This window comes from Hoplias malabaricus, chromosome 1 (assembly GCF_029633855.1).
Source record: "Hoplias malabaricus isolate fHopMal1 chromosome 1, fHopMal1.hap1, whole genome shotgun sequence".
NCBI lineage: Eukaryota > Metazoa > Chordata > Actinopteri > Characiformes > Erythrinidae > Hoplias > Hoplias malabaricus.
The window spans coordinates 20796175-20809893 of record NC_089800.1 but is presented as its reverse complement, the minus strand read 5'-3'; the positions used below and the strand labels follow the sequence as shown (position 1 = coordinate 20809893).

The 13719-nt window shown below is 38.8% G+C and overlaps 1 protein-coding gene across 1 annotated transcript in view; it reads left to right on the top strand.

The window, feature by feature from the left end:
* Positions 1–2637: 2637 nt before the first annotated feature.
* megf8 (multiple EGF-like-domains 8) overlaps positions 2638–13719 on the top strand; it is a 34121-nt gene continuing 23039 nt past the window's right edge. The window contains exons 1-14 of the mRNA XM_066673422.1: positions 2638–3067; positions 4743–4988; positions 5300–5463; positions 6649–6864; positions 7796–7976; positions 8352–8440; positions 9006–9219; positions 9524–9704; positions 10322–10467; positions 10888–10998; positions 11145–11296; positions 12122–12223; positions 12376–12523; positions 13248–13411. Of these exons, the coding sequence (XP_066529519.1) occupies positions 4823–4988; positions 5300–5463; positions 6649–6864; positions 7796–7976; positions 8352–8440; positions 9006–9219; positions 9524–9704; positions 10322–10467; positions 10888–10998; positions 11145–11296; positions 12122–12223; positions 12376–12523; positions 13248–13411 (2034 nt within the window). The 5' untranslated portion in view covers positions 2638–3067; positions 4743–4822. The remainder of the gene's footprint in view (positions 3068–4742; positions 4989–5299; positions 5464–6648; positions 6865–7795; positions 7977–8351; positions 8441–9005; positions 9220–9523; positions 9705–10321; positions 10468–10887; positions 10999–11144; positions 11297–12121; positions 12224–12375; positions 12524–13247; positions 13412–13719) is intronic.

The following is a 13719-nucleotide window of genomic DNA, read 5'->3' as shown; positions in this document are numbered from 1 at the left end:
TATATAATTATTTATTAATATGAAATTAATAAAGGTATTCTTCAGTGATTTGTTGCTATCACCAAATATTTTGTTATTGCCAAAATCCCCTGAAATATCGTGATATTATTTTAGGGCTGTATCGCACACCCCTACTGTTGACATTTAAGGCCTTGCTCCCAACTATTTGTCCACTTTTCTACATCCCTATGACCTACTGCGCAAACTCAGATAATTCAGTCAGGGTTTAATTAATGACCAGAGAGGGACAAGATAGTTTCAACTCTAAACAAAATCTAGGGAAGTTTTATAAATGTAGAATAACTTAATTATAATAATAATAATGAAAAATTTATAAATATTTTTTTACATGATCGTCACTTGAGAAACACATGACATTTTGTTGTTCATTTAAAAAACCCTGTTCAGTGTCACAAAAATATTTTTAAATACATTCATTTCATTTTAATGTTATGTTTAAGAACATATGAGTAAATTAATATTTTCATTTTCATTTGTGTTATTTCTTATCAATAAACTGTGTTATTGAGACTGAATATTTGTGTTACTGGAAAGGAAATACGTACCTTTTATGTTTTTTACTGATGTTTGAATGCCATGAAAATGAAGTATAACAGCTGTTATGTGACAATCTCTACCTGATTGTTATTAACAATTATAATATATCTGATAGGGCATAAATGTAGTAATATTCTGAGATTCAGTTTTTCACCTCTTCCTTCATAGAAGTATTGCACTCCTCTGCTTTACAAGAGCAAACAGGACACTGCAGTTGTTCTGTAATTATACATGTAAAAATAATAGATAATTGCTATCATAAATCTTGCTCACAGTAGCTTTTGTAATGTCACAGATCATTTATTAGTTTTGTAGCATTAGGTTAATATCCCACTAAGTTAAAAGAAAAGATAAAAGAAGTTTGTTCATTCATTCATTGTCTGTAACCCTTATCCAGTTCAGGGTGGCGGTGGGTCCGGAGCCTACCTGGAATCACTGGGCGCAAGGCGGGAACACACCCTGGAGGGGGCACCAGTCCTTCACAGGGAAGCACACGGTCACACCTATGGACACTTTTGAGTCTCCAATCCACCTACCAATGTGTGTTTTTGGAGCGTGGGAGGAAACCGGAGCACCCGGAGGAAACCCACGCAGACACAGAGAGAACACACCACACTCCTCACAGCCAGTCACCCGGAGGAAACCCATGCAGACACGAAGAACACACCACACTCCTCACAGACAATCACCCGGAGGAAACCCACGCAGACACAGGGAGAACACACCACACTCCTCACAGACAGTCACCAGGAGGAAACCCACGCAGGCACAGGGAGAACACACCACAATTCTCACAGACAGTCACTCGGAGGAAACCCACGCAGACACAGGGAGAACACACCACAATTCTCACAGACAGTCACTCGGAGGAAACCCACGCAGACACAGGGAGAACACACCACACTCCTCACAGACAGTCACCTGGAGGAAACCCACGCAGGCACAGGGAGAACACACCACACTCCTCACAGACAGTCACTCGGAGGAAACCCACGCAGGCACAGGGAGAACACAGCACACTCCTCACAGACAGTCACCCGGAGGAAACCCACGCAGGCACAGGGAGAACACACCACACTCCTCACAGACAGTCACTCAGAGGAAACCCACGCAGACACAGGGAGAACACACCACACTCCTCACAGACAGTCACCCAGAGTGTGGGACTCGAACCCACAACTTCCAGGACAATATGGACAGCCTCCTCAATATATTTATAAGAATAATACAGGCCCTCTGAGCATCTTTTGCTGAAAAGTGGAAGTCACCAGTTTGTTTCTGTTCCTATTTTCTGTGGCACTTATTACAACATGTTAGCAGCAGACTAAACTGTAAATACATTTTATTAATTATTTATTGTTAATTATTTTAATTAAAATTATTTTACAATTTTACAAAAATAGTACATATTTTTGTGTGTACCTCCGTTGTGTTCAGTGACTCTGTGTATGCTCTGGACCCACCTTGGGACAGAGGCTGAATGAATGAATTAATGAATGAATAAAAACTGGATTTGCGTATTGACAATTCAGTTCTAGTAAAGCAACTCATGATCTACAATACCTGTTTTTTTTTTTATCATTAGGCTTTGTGTAACAGCCAGGTATCAATGACGCAAACTATAATGATTCAGTTCACGGAATCGATTCTTGCATTGGCCCATTTAAATCAATCCAAAGTCCAACTGATTCGTTTTCTTTCCCCAGCAATGACTAGAAAGAATGTATGCATTGTGTTGCCACAGTCAGACAGTCAGACGCTAACCCTCCGTGTACAAATAATTAATTATTCTATTCATATATGTGTTAATATTCAGGCCACATCATAAACACACAATCCACAGAAACGAAACGTCATATAGAATATACAGACAGAAAACTGTTAATTTGATTGCTGTGTCCTGATTTTGCGATTTTAACTTTATTTTACGCATTGCGTTGTTGTGAATATTAAAAATCCAATTACGTTGTGAATTGGTTCGAGTGATTCCGTGAAAAGAATTGTTCAGACGGTTCACTGGCGAGTCGCACAGCGCTAACAGATGCTGCTCACTCTCTGGTGAAAACAAACAGAGCTAACGCCGCTAAGACCGTTGTACTGAGGGTCCTACGCTATTGGCGAGTAATATCTCCATAGCCGAGATATGGGATATTTTCTCTGCAGTATGGGTTGATTCTGTGTGTGTTTAGACCGTCTTAGTCGTTTTAATTGAAGAGCAGGTCTCGCTGGATTTCAGAATTTCCCGGACGGACATCTGGAAAACCCGCTAACTCGCTAACCGAGTCTCCAGCCTCAAGCGGAGCTCCTGTTAAAGGCCGCCGTCCTGCGCCGCTGTGTTCAGACCGGAGCCATTCTCCAAACCGTCCACACTCAACAACAATAACAGTTAGCGACTTAGCTTCTAAGAGCTGTTTCAGATTAGTGAAACTGACAGATTTTCAGAATGTGATTCATTGGTACATCTACATCTTTATGCTTATGAAGCATGAAGATAAAGACTCGGACACTGGTAAGATATTGGAAACCGTTTTGTCCATCTTTATCGCAGATGTGGCTAGCTAGCCTGAGGCAGAAGTTGGGGTTCTAGACGAATTTTCCATTCCACCTTAATAGACATTTATGCAGTTAACGTTACATTTAAGGTGGAACGAAAAAAGACGAATGAGAAATTGGTGAATAAGACGCATATTTCAGCTTCATCTTGCTAGGCAAATAAAAATAAAGAAATATGTACAGGAGTTGGAACTAATTATCCTCTGTCTAGTTAAAGGTTTGCCAACTTGCTTTAGTAAGGGACATGTTAACGTTAATTGCAAAGATTTTACACTTACGCATAATAATGACTGGTAAGCTTGGTCTAGGGCTGGACGATACGGCCAAAATTTATATCAGGATATATGTTTTAATTTTGGTCCATATAATTTCGATATCGCTATGAACAGTAAAACAATCCTTTGGTATAACGTCCAAGAACAAACAAGAAACATGACATCACCCTCAAACATAAACCTCTTGGCTTTGTCAGTATTAATATTTTTAAACTAAATTTTAAATTGATTACCCCGAACTGATGACAGCGCCCTCTAATGACCGTCAGTCAGTGACAGATGCTGTAAATAATGTGTACTGAAATATTGAAAATGTGTTACAAAATCATATTGGTCTATTTACGAAATCAGGCTTTATTTATTAACAATTATTTTACTGACGTTTAGTTATTGCAGTGTATACCCTGTGTATATAATTAAAGATTCACCAGTTTTGGTTTCTGTATCGTCAGATACATGTTGTCTCTGTAAATAGCCACAATTTTAAAAACCTAATTTACTATTCTGACAGTTTTTAGTTCACTGTAACGCTGTTGGTGGCACAGTGGCACTGTCATATGGCTCCAGGGTCCTGGGGTTCAGGGTTCAGTGTTCAAGCCTTGCTTCTTGTCACTGGCTGTTTCTCAATATGCATATTTGGGTGTTTTTCCATTCTCGTGTTTTTGCTTGGTGTCATTTTCCAATTTACATTCCACTATTTAAAACACAAATGTCAGGAACATTTAAAGTACCTGGAAGGTGATTTGGATCTGCCCAATTCTCTATAGCTGTAATGATGCCGGAACTTCTGAATAACACAAGAAACAGCTGCTGGTCACTGGTGTTTTAGCCCTGTGCAGTCAGAGTGTGTTACATAACTCTTTTGAATGTTATGTGAATTAAAAAAATTAAAATCACCCAACACAAACCCCCAGATCTCACTTCAGTTTGGAATTACATGGCGTGTTTTTTCTGTTGCTTGGGAAAAGGCTCATTTCACAGTTTGTGATGCTGTTTTTACAGCTGTGAAATATGTAAGGCCCTATATATAGGTGCTGATTAAATTAGTGAATATAATGCTGATCAGTTGTTATTCCCATGTTAGAAATGGGTGGATAACTTATGAACAAGGCCAGTTATATAATTAAATCATTAAATGACTAAAAAGTTTCAACTACATAAAAAAAAAAACAGAAATATTTTTTTAAATTGTATTTATATGCCTTCCTTTATTCTAACAATATAGTGTTATTAGACGCAAATACACACATATTATAAGGTAAATGACACTAAAAAGGTGCCTAGAGCGTCTGCACTTGACTGTATATACAGAGCATTGTGCCGCAGAGAGACTAACTCGCACTGTTTATTTTATAGTCTTTCACAAGGCCCTCGGCCACTGAGTAAGACCTCCAGCTCCCTAAACATCCCTCCACCTCATCTGGCTGGAGGACAGAATGGATTCCCTTGTTCCAGCACTGATCCTGCCTTTCCTGCTGGCCCCTGTGTGTTGGGCAGGGGAATGTAAAGGCCAGAGGGAGGTTCTTAGAGGACCCCCAGGATATGTCACAGACGGGCCAGGAAACTATTCAGTGAATGGGAACTGTGAGTGGCTTATCACAGGTGAGTGTCAAAACTAAAAGAGAGACTGAATGTAGTTGTCATTGATGATTTAACAGTGCATCCTATGCTTTTTATGGGTGTAATTTCACCTATGCAGACAGGCTATGCTGTGAGAATCTTAACATAAATTAGCATTTATCAGTCATGTAATACTAGGTAGTGTGTACGCAATAAAAGAAATCCATATACATCTCACCACATCTCAGTATTTAATTCTGCATCAAAAAAAGTGCCATTCTGAATGTGAATATTTGTTTATTGTATATTCAGTTCTTTGCAAAATTCTCTTTTTTCATCTCTCTATCTCTCAGCTCCTGGCAGCAATTACCGTATTGTGCTCAACTTCATTTTCATGGAGACAGAATGCACCTATGATTACCTTTTCATCTATGATGGAGACTCCTATCAGAGTCCTCTTCTTGCAAGTCTGAGTGGCACTACACTGCCTCAACCAATAGAGGCAAAGTCAGGCAAGGTGAGCTTGAGGTGCAGGGTTTCTTGTTAAATTAATCTTTTTTGTGACATTTTGAGGACATTATTGGTCAGTTTAAGATGTCAGAGATTCATTGCATTGGTATTCAATTTCAGAAAAAAAAAATTGCAGTTTTTGAAGTCTACTGCAGGCTTGTCATATAAAAGCACACTGTCAATGTTTGTCGGTTTGAAAAGGCACATTCTGAATTGGTATTAATTAGTTTGCTTTTACAAGAAGGTGGACTCCTTTGTCCCATGCCTTTAGCAGAGAGAAATTGCCTGTACAGTTTCTGATACATTAACTTCACAATGTGTTCTTTGTTGAACCAATATTTATGGCTGGACAATAATTCAGTATCAATATATATTGCAATATACAGTGATTCAATAGCAATGATATGATACAGGGAGATCATACCACACTCCTCACAGACAGTCACCCGGAGGAAACCCATGCAGACACAGGGAGAACACGCCACACTCGTCACAGACAGTCACCCGGAGCGGGACTAGAACCCACAACCTCCAGGACCCTGGAGCTGTGTGACTGCGACACTACCTGCTTTGCCGCCTGACTTTTAAACACATTTTCAATATTTCAGTGTACAGTATTTACAGAGTCTGTCACTGACTCACGGTCATTAGAGGGCGCTGTCATCAATTCAGCACTTAATTTAAAATTTAGTTTAAGAATATTAATATTGACAAAGCCGAGAGGTTTCTTTTTGAGGGTGATGTCATGTTTCTTGTTTGTTCTTGGAAGTTTTTTCAGTGGATTTCATACTGTTCACATCGATATCGGTATTATATTTTATTTACCGAAATTAAGAAATATATCGTGATATAAATATTGGCCGTATCATCCAGCTCTTCAAACAGTTATAGTTAGTGTCTTGTTCTTTGTTTTTCATCCTAACATTAGAGTCTGCCCATGTGTGTAGACACAGCTCTAATATTACTTGGTCTTATTAGTGAGGTTGGTTTCTACCTCTATTTCTGTAACAGAAAGGGATGCGGTCAAAGAAAAAGATGTGCTTATTTGAGCTGTTTGACCTCTCTTTTCCTTATAATCCTCTAGTATAGATCTCTGTTTCTGTGATCTTTACATAGCGTTGCCTACAAGAAATCTTGCTCATGTTCAACCAGTCCATTTGTATCAGCTCATTTTTTTTCTTCACCTTTCCAGATGCTGCTCCACCTTTTCAGTGATGCCAACTACAACCTACTGGGCTTTAATGCCACCTACACATTCTCGCTCTGCCCTGGGGACTGTGGGGGTCATGGCCGCTGTGATGCAGCTTCTTCCCTTTGCCAGTGCCATCAGGGCTGGGGAGGGGTGGATTGTACCACCCGGCTCTGCTCCTCAGACTGCACCCAGCATGGCAGTGGCCACTGTGATAAGGTGAGCTGAGCTGAGCCTCTTTTAAAGTGTATTTTCGATCTGTAAGAACATATTTGTACCTGAAATTAGACTTGGGTTTAGAGGTAAGTAACAAAACATGAGTTCCAAATGTGCTGCATATTTTTTACTTAATTAACAAGGGTGTTTGTAAGTAAAAACGATTAAAAACCTACATTTATAGGCTTCTTAAATCACTTACCTTAAATAAGAAATGAACCTTAGCCGCAGTACTGAGAAATCAGTGAGAGAACTAGCTGTATTTTTGCTTGAGATTTGGGGATTAAAATTGCGTTCAGAGGTTTATGAAACAGGCTTTTAAAGTTTATTGAAGATGGAGAAGAAGATGACACCTTTATTGATTCCCTTTGCATTTAACCCATCAGGTGCAGTGAACACTCACTAGTGGACATTTCTTCACACACACTAGGGGCAGTGAACTCTCGCAGGGGGCTTCCAACCACCTAGGCGCACAGGGAGCTGTTTGGCTGTTGGGTCCTCTAACCTTAAGGCCACGGCTGCCCTTCTTCATTCTGTATACTCATTCAGATATGTTAAAATCCTCTCACTTCTCCAAAAGTTTTGGAATATATTTAATTCAATTTGCTCCTTTGTCCTTTGTTGAAACAGTTTTTTTTGTTTGTTTACTTTTCATTTTGATTTTCAATTTTTTGCACACATTGATATTAAAGGCTCAATTATTTCCGCAATTAATTTATTTTTCACAAATCTGCAATGCATTTAATGTGTGATATCTTGGTATTTTGTATTGAAATCCATTGTTGTAAACCTTTACATTCATAATGTTTCTGTAAGTCATTTTTATTGTTCTAGTTATCGATTTAAAAAATTAGACAGTCATGTAGCAAACCTTTTTGTTATAGACATGTGACAAAGAGTAACTTTGATATGTCTCTTTCTGTTCAACTTTCAGAAGGGAGATCGTTGCATCTGCAACCCAGGTTTTGTAGGACGGAGCTGTCAGCTGGGGCTTCATGACAATAGTGGGGTGGGACAGTGGTGGGAGGTGAATGCTGGGGATGTGAGGGCCTCCCCTCGGACGGCATCTGCTGGGGTTTACCTGTCCTCCACCAGGTCCTTGTATATGTTTGGAGGTAAGTTTAAAGAAGGAGACAGAGAAAGGTCAATTCACTGAGTTGTTTAGATTCTTTAGTAAAAAGAATATATTAAAAGGTTTTGTTTATTTTGTCTAATTACACTTACTCAGTGGAATTGACACTATATTTGTGAGAATTTTTTGGTGCAATTTAATTATTAATTAAAGAACATTATATTTTTGAAGAAAGTGAGAATTTAGCTTGATCTTTAAATGATATATTAAAATGCTGAAATAATTTCAGCATTATTTAAACTTTCACTTTTTAAACTGTGCAAATTCCTTTGACCATAATTTAGCTATTTATTAAACATCAAGTAAAGATCAACAATCCTGTACCTATTAATGTACTGAATAACTTTATGTATTTCAGGTTTTGACTTGAACAGAGCACTTAGTGACCTTATGGAATACAATTTTTCAACCAATCAATGGGAAAAGAAGATACATCCTATTGCCCCTGTAAGATGTTTATTAATTATTATTATTATTATTATTTTATTTGTATTTTACTTTTATTTGTTTGCCCACACATTAATTGTACAAATGTGGTAGCAGTTTACAGGTTGGTAATACGTAGGAAATAATATGGTCATTTTATTGTGTTAAGTTTAAATAAATCAAATGTCAGTTTCCTATATGTTAGAAAATAAGAAATCAGTATGTATACCTATAACAGCTTTGGTAACAATAGGATTACCTATTGAATTGGATGAAGTTCTGAGGAAATAATGTGTCATTAGTGCTATAAAATACTCCATCACTTGTTCTGCTTTGTTTCTGACCTGTAATGTCTATAAAAGGTTTGGTATGGCATTAGGTACACTCAGAGTTGTTTCTTTTTACATTAGAGGGGAATTGAGCCCTAATTATCAGTTCTTACTGATGTGTGCTTGTCTGAACCAATCAGGACGGTGGCGTTACCCACCAAGAACTGAACATGAGATGCAGTAACTGAGAAATAAGATGGAAACTAGTGAGTTTTATTGTTTTGTTCAGTTGAATTTATTTTGTGTTTATTTTAAAGGCTCCAAGACACTCCCACACAGCAGTAGAATGGCAGGGGAACATGGTGATCTACGGTGGAGAGCTTGCTAACCACTCATTGGCTAGTGATGTCTGGTTATACCGCCCACAACAAAATGAATGGCAACAGCTTGGCCAGGCAAATGCTCCAGGGGCTCCTAGGCTGGCAAATCATGCAGCTGCTGTCGTAGACAAGCATCTTTACGTGTTTGGGGGTAAGTGACAGTACTTACCAGCACAGGGTAGAGCACTCTAAAAGAGAGCACACAAGAAAATTACAGTTACGTAACCGACAGCTAAAAGCCTGCATTCTTAACAACATAATGGCTTCTTCCTGCTTCATCAGCTTGTTCCATTTAACATTTAGGTGTTTAGCAGAGCTGTTCCTGTTAACTAAATGTTAACGTCATTTAGTAGATACTAAGCAGATTGTTGTTATACCCAGCCAAATTCAACATCTTCATTGGCATTAAAGCTTTTGTTTATCTTCAAAAACAAGATTGATGTCTCTGTCAACAGGGCGAACTGAAGAGGATATGTTTTCCTCCTCCCTCTATCGCTTTCGACTGTGGAGTGGTGTTTGGGAAACAGTGCAGCCATATGGGGGAAAGCCTCCCGCAACAGCAGGTCACAGCATGGTTTTTCACTCTCCATCAAGGACTTTGCTGGTGTACGGTGGACACAGACCAACTACAGCCAGGTATGAACTAGCTACCGGCTAATATAATATATGAAATTATTCAGTGAATAATGAATAATCTCCCCAAAATGTTGAAGTGTATATATATATCTTTGAAAGCTAAATAATTAGCTATAAGTCACCGTTAGCTTTCTAGATTCAATGTAAAACTAAATAAAAATGTCCTTGGTAAAATGGACAAATTATTGTATATAGTTGCTGTCCAGTGAAAAACATGTATCCTGTTTTTGTGGATATTTAGTTTACAACATCATTTTAACACAGCGGCTGTCTTTCTCTTCAGTATTTTTTTCCATTAAAAGTTTTATTTCTTTCTCCTGTAAAGTTGCTATTTTGGAGATGCATGTTTTTCTTTGGACAGCGGCGATATAAAAGGTAAAAACATAATCTAATGAAGGCATGAATAACATCTCCAAACTTTTGGGCCACCCATAATATCACGCAGTCTTTCTCTAAGTGCGAGACTCTACAAGACAGCAGTTTATAAGCAGTGGTCTATCTTAATGCTAAGTTAAGCTGGTATTAATTGTCAGTATGGAATTACTCACACTGTTGTACCAGAAGTGAATGTAGGAAATGTCTTATACCAAAACAACCTGCGTCTTTATTTATCTCAGGTTTAGTGTGCGGGTAAACTCCACAGACATTTTCCATGTGGACAAGCGTTTCTGGACCTCTCTGCGTTCTCGTTTCCCAGCTAACGGACCTCGAGAAAGGGCCTTTCATTCCGCTACCATCATTGGAAATTACATGGTGGTGTATGGTAAGTGGTTAGTTTACCTGCTTTAAATATGATGTGTGTGGATACAGTCCAATGAAAACTGAGGAGGAGGGCAACATTGGGAGTAATCCCTGATGTTTCTTGTAGATGGATGACCTAATTGACCTAATAACCCTAATGTATGTGATTATATTATTTTGGTGAAGATCCCTTTTTAAGATTATCAACGTAATTGTCTGAAAAAGGAAAAAGAATGTACGAAGATATTTTGTAATATGGATTATAGAGATTGGGTTAAAATAGAGAGGGAGAGAGATTGGGTTTTTATTGTAAATGCCACAAAACCTGCTGTAACTGTGACAAAATCCAACGTTGGTGTAGTCATGGATTTTTTTTTTTTTTTTTTTCTTTAAACAAAGACTAACAGTAAGAAAACAGCTGATAGCACTCTTTCTGTTTCAGGAGGGAATGTTCACATCCATTACAATGAAGAAAAATGCTTCGATGACGACATCTTCTTTTACCACCTTGGATGTCACCAGTGGGTTTCTGCTGGAGACAGTCTGCTGCACAGTAAGTGTGGTTTTTAGCCCATTATAGAGAACAGTATAGTGTTAGGTGGTAAAAGTAATATGCAAATATAGGAGTATTCCAAGATCAAGGCTGACACAGTTGGTCAGTGTTGGACCCATGTACTTTTCTCATTCATCTTTGAATAGGAAGCCAGTCTGTAAGAGGACGCTACTCCCATGTTGCTGCTGTAATGGATGGTCGTGTGCTGCTTATTGCTGGTGGTTACAGCGGGATGGCCCTCGGGGACTTAATGGCATACAAAGTCCCACTGTTTGTCAAAAGTGACCCTGGAGACAGAGTGAGTCAATTTTGTCAAGTAGATATCTTGCTTTAACATTTACTGGAATTCTGATAATGAACATTTTACAAAGTGCCAAACCTTTCAAATGATATCTTTGCTTCTACAGTGAATCAACCATTGGCTGTGGTCATAAACAAATAAATTGCCATTGAGTCGCCCTCACAGATATTTTGAAGAGAGACCAGCTTTGTCACAATTCATTATAAAATTCTATACCTTTTTCACTCTCCAGTTTTCAGGTACTTTATTTTAGGTGCAGGAGGTCCAGAACAAAGAGTATTGTGAAGTTTACGGAAGTTTTCTACATGGATCTGGCTGCTCCAGGGATCCGTACAGGGTTGTGCCCAAAATTAATCAGTGCCCTATTCAACATATACTTCACTACATAATGAGCAATGTAAGGAATAGAGTAGGGGGCCATTGAGATCACGCTTCATGACGAAAGTACGTTAGGGCAAGCTCCTGGATCCCACTAAGGATGAACTGAAGGCTCTGCAGCTCGCAATAAAAAGAGCCTTAACATGAGAGTTTTGAGAGAAGCCTGGGGCAATTTAACACCATCTTGAAATTGCCCAAAAAAGAGGTGGGAATTTACAGAGCCAAACCTAACGCTGATTGGATTGTGATACACCCAGACTAGGGCGAGCACAGAAAATTATGCAAAATATCACTTTACATGTTTTTCATTGGTCAGTGATGATATGTTATGAGTTTACAAAGCACCCATATATTTTATGATTGCTAATAATATTTTAGAACGTGGGAGATCCATGTAGAATATGCCAGTCTGTGCTATAAATATGAATTGCCTTTGTGTGATAGGATGCAGTGTGTGCAGAGGCTCCAGATGAAAGAATGTGCCTTAAAAACCCAGAGTGCAGTTGGTGTGAGGGTCGCTGTCGGGAATACCAGCCCACTGACCCGGTAATATTCTTATCTGCTTTCTGTTTTTGCCACAGTATCTTTTACTCTTCATTTTATTTAGTAATAGCTCTTATTCTTGCTTGCTCTGTAATTTATCTTTGTTTTTGTTTTTTGTGACCGGCTGCTGTGTGTGTGTGTGTGTGTCTCCACAGTGTGGCAGCACTGGCTGTTTGGGCTTAGCTCGTTTTCTCTCTGACTGTCAGTCATGTCTGGTATTCAGCGGAGTGCCAAACTCTCTTCCACGTGCCCCTGGTGACTTTGGCTGGTGTGTGCAGAACGATTCCTGTTTACCGGTCTCAGGTATGAACATGGGATAAGGATGAGCTTAAATTACTGCTTTGTTATATATCTCAGGGATGGGTCCTGATGTTAATGTGCAAACACAGAGCAATTAAGCAAGTCAGTATTTCATTATATGAATACTTTATTAGTGAAATGGTGATTTGCTCAGTGTTGTGTGGTTGCAAGTTATTGTTGTCTTTGCATTTAGGCATCAGTAGATGGTGCAAAAAAAGTCTTGTTGTGTAATAAAAAATGAGAAAATATGTTGCATATCAAAATGTTGATATAATAAAAGATATATTTATAGTACAGTTTTATAGTGTAAACAGAAGGCCAAGCAAATTATAAACAATACAGATATTACAAAAGCTGCATTCACCATTGTGTAGACTGAAAATATATTAAATATTTATTTAATACTTTTCTGTACAGACCAATACATAGAATACCATTTTAATACATATTTAAACAAATAAATGAATGTTTACTTCCTTAAATTATAAATTTCTTTCAAGCTGGTATTTCAGGACAGAGATTGTGTATTTTATATTTGGAGGACACGAGCAGTAGAAATAAAGTTCTGATTATTTCATCTGTTGTATAATCTCACCGTACTGATTAAACCAGGCTTTGTTGTGAAGCCCTAGCAGACTCCTTTTTACCTCTTTATCATACATATGAGATAATCCTCAGTAGTAGTATTTAGAAAATGTGTTGAACTCTAAACTTTGACCCTTGGCAGAGCGTAGTGCGTGCCGCGTGGACCAGATCTCAGGGGCGTACGGCTGGTGGGGGGAGCGGACGCGTTTCCTGACCTCCCTCCCCTCCTGTCGCACCGAGAACTATGTCCCGGGACTGCACCTGCTCACCTTCCAGCACCCGCGCAACCAGTCACAGCCTGACAAGGTACGTCAGGAATCTCTCGGCCCCTGGGATCTGATCTCTGACCTTTCCTGTCCCTCTAGGTTTAGATCCTTCTGCAGTCTGTCTGGACTTTTATCATGGCACTGTGCATGATTTCTGTCTCCTTTTGTCTTTCTCCATCTCTATGTTCCTCATTATAATCGTCTTGCTATTGTCATGTCTACACTAGGATTTGGCATTTTAATCTGCTGTTTGCTGTTGAAATATCATTCGTTCATTCATACATTCATCTTCAGAAGTGGCTTAATCCTGATCAGAGCTGTGGTGTGTCTGCAGCCAACCTAGAGTCG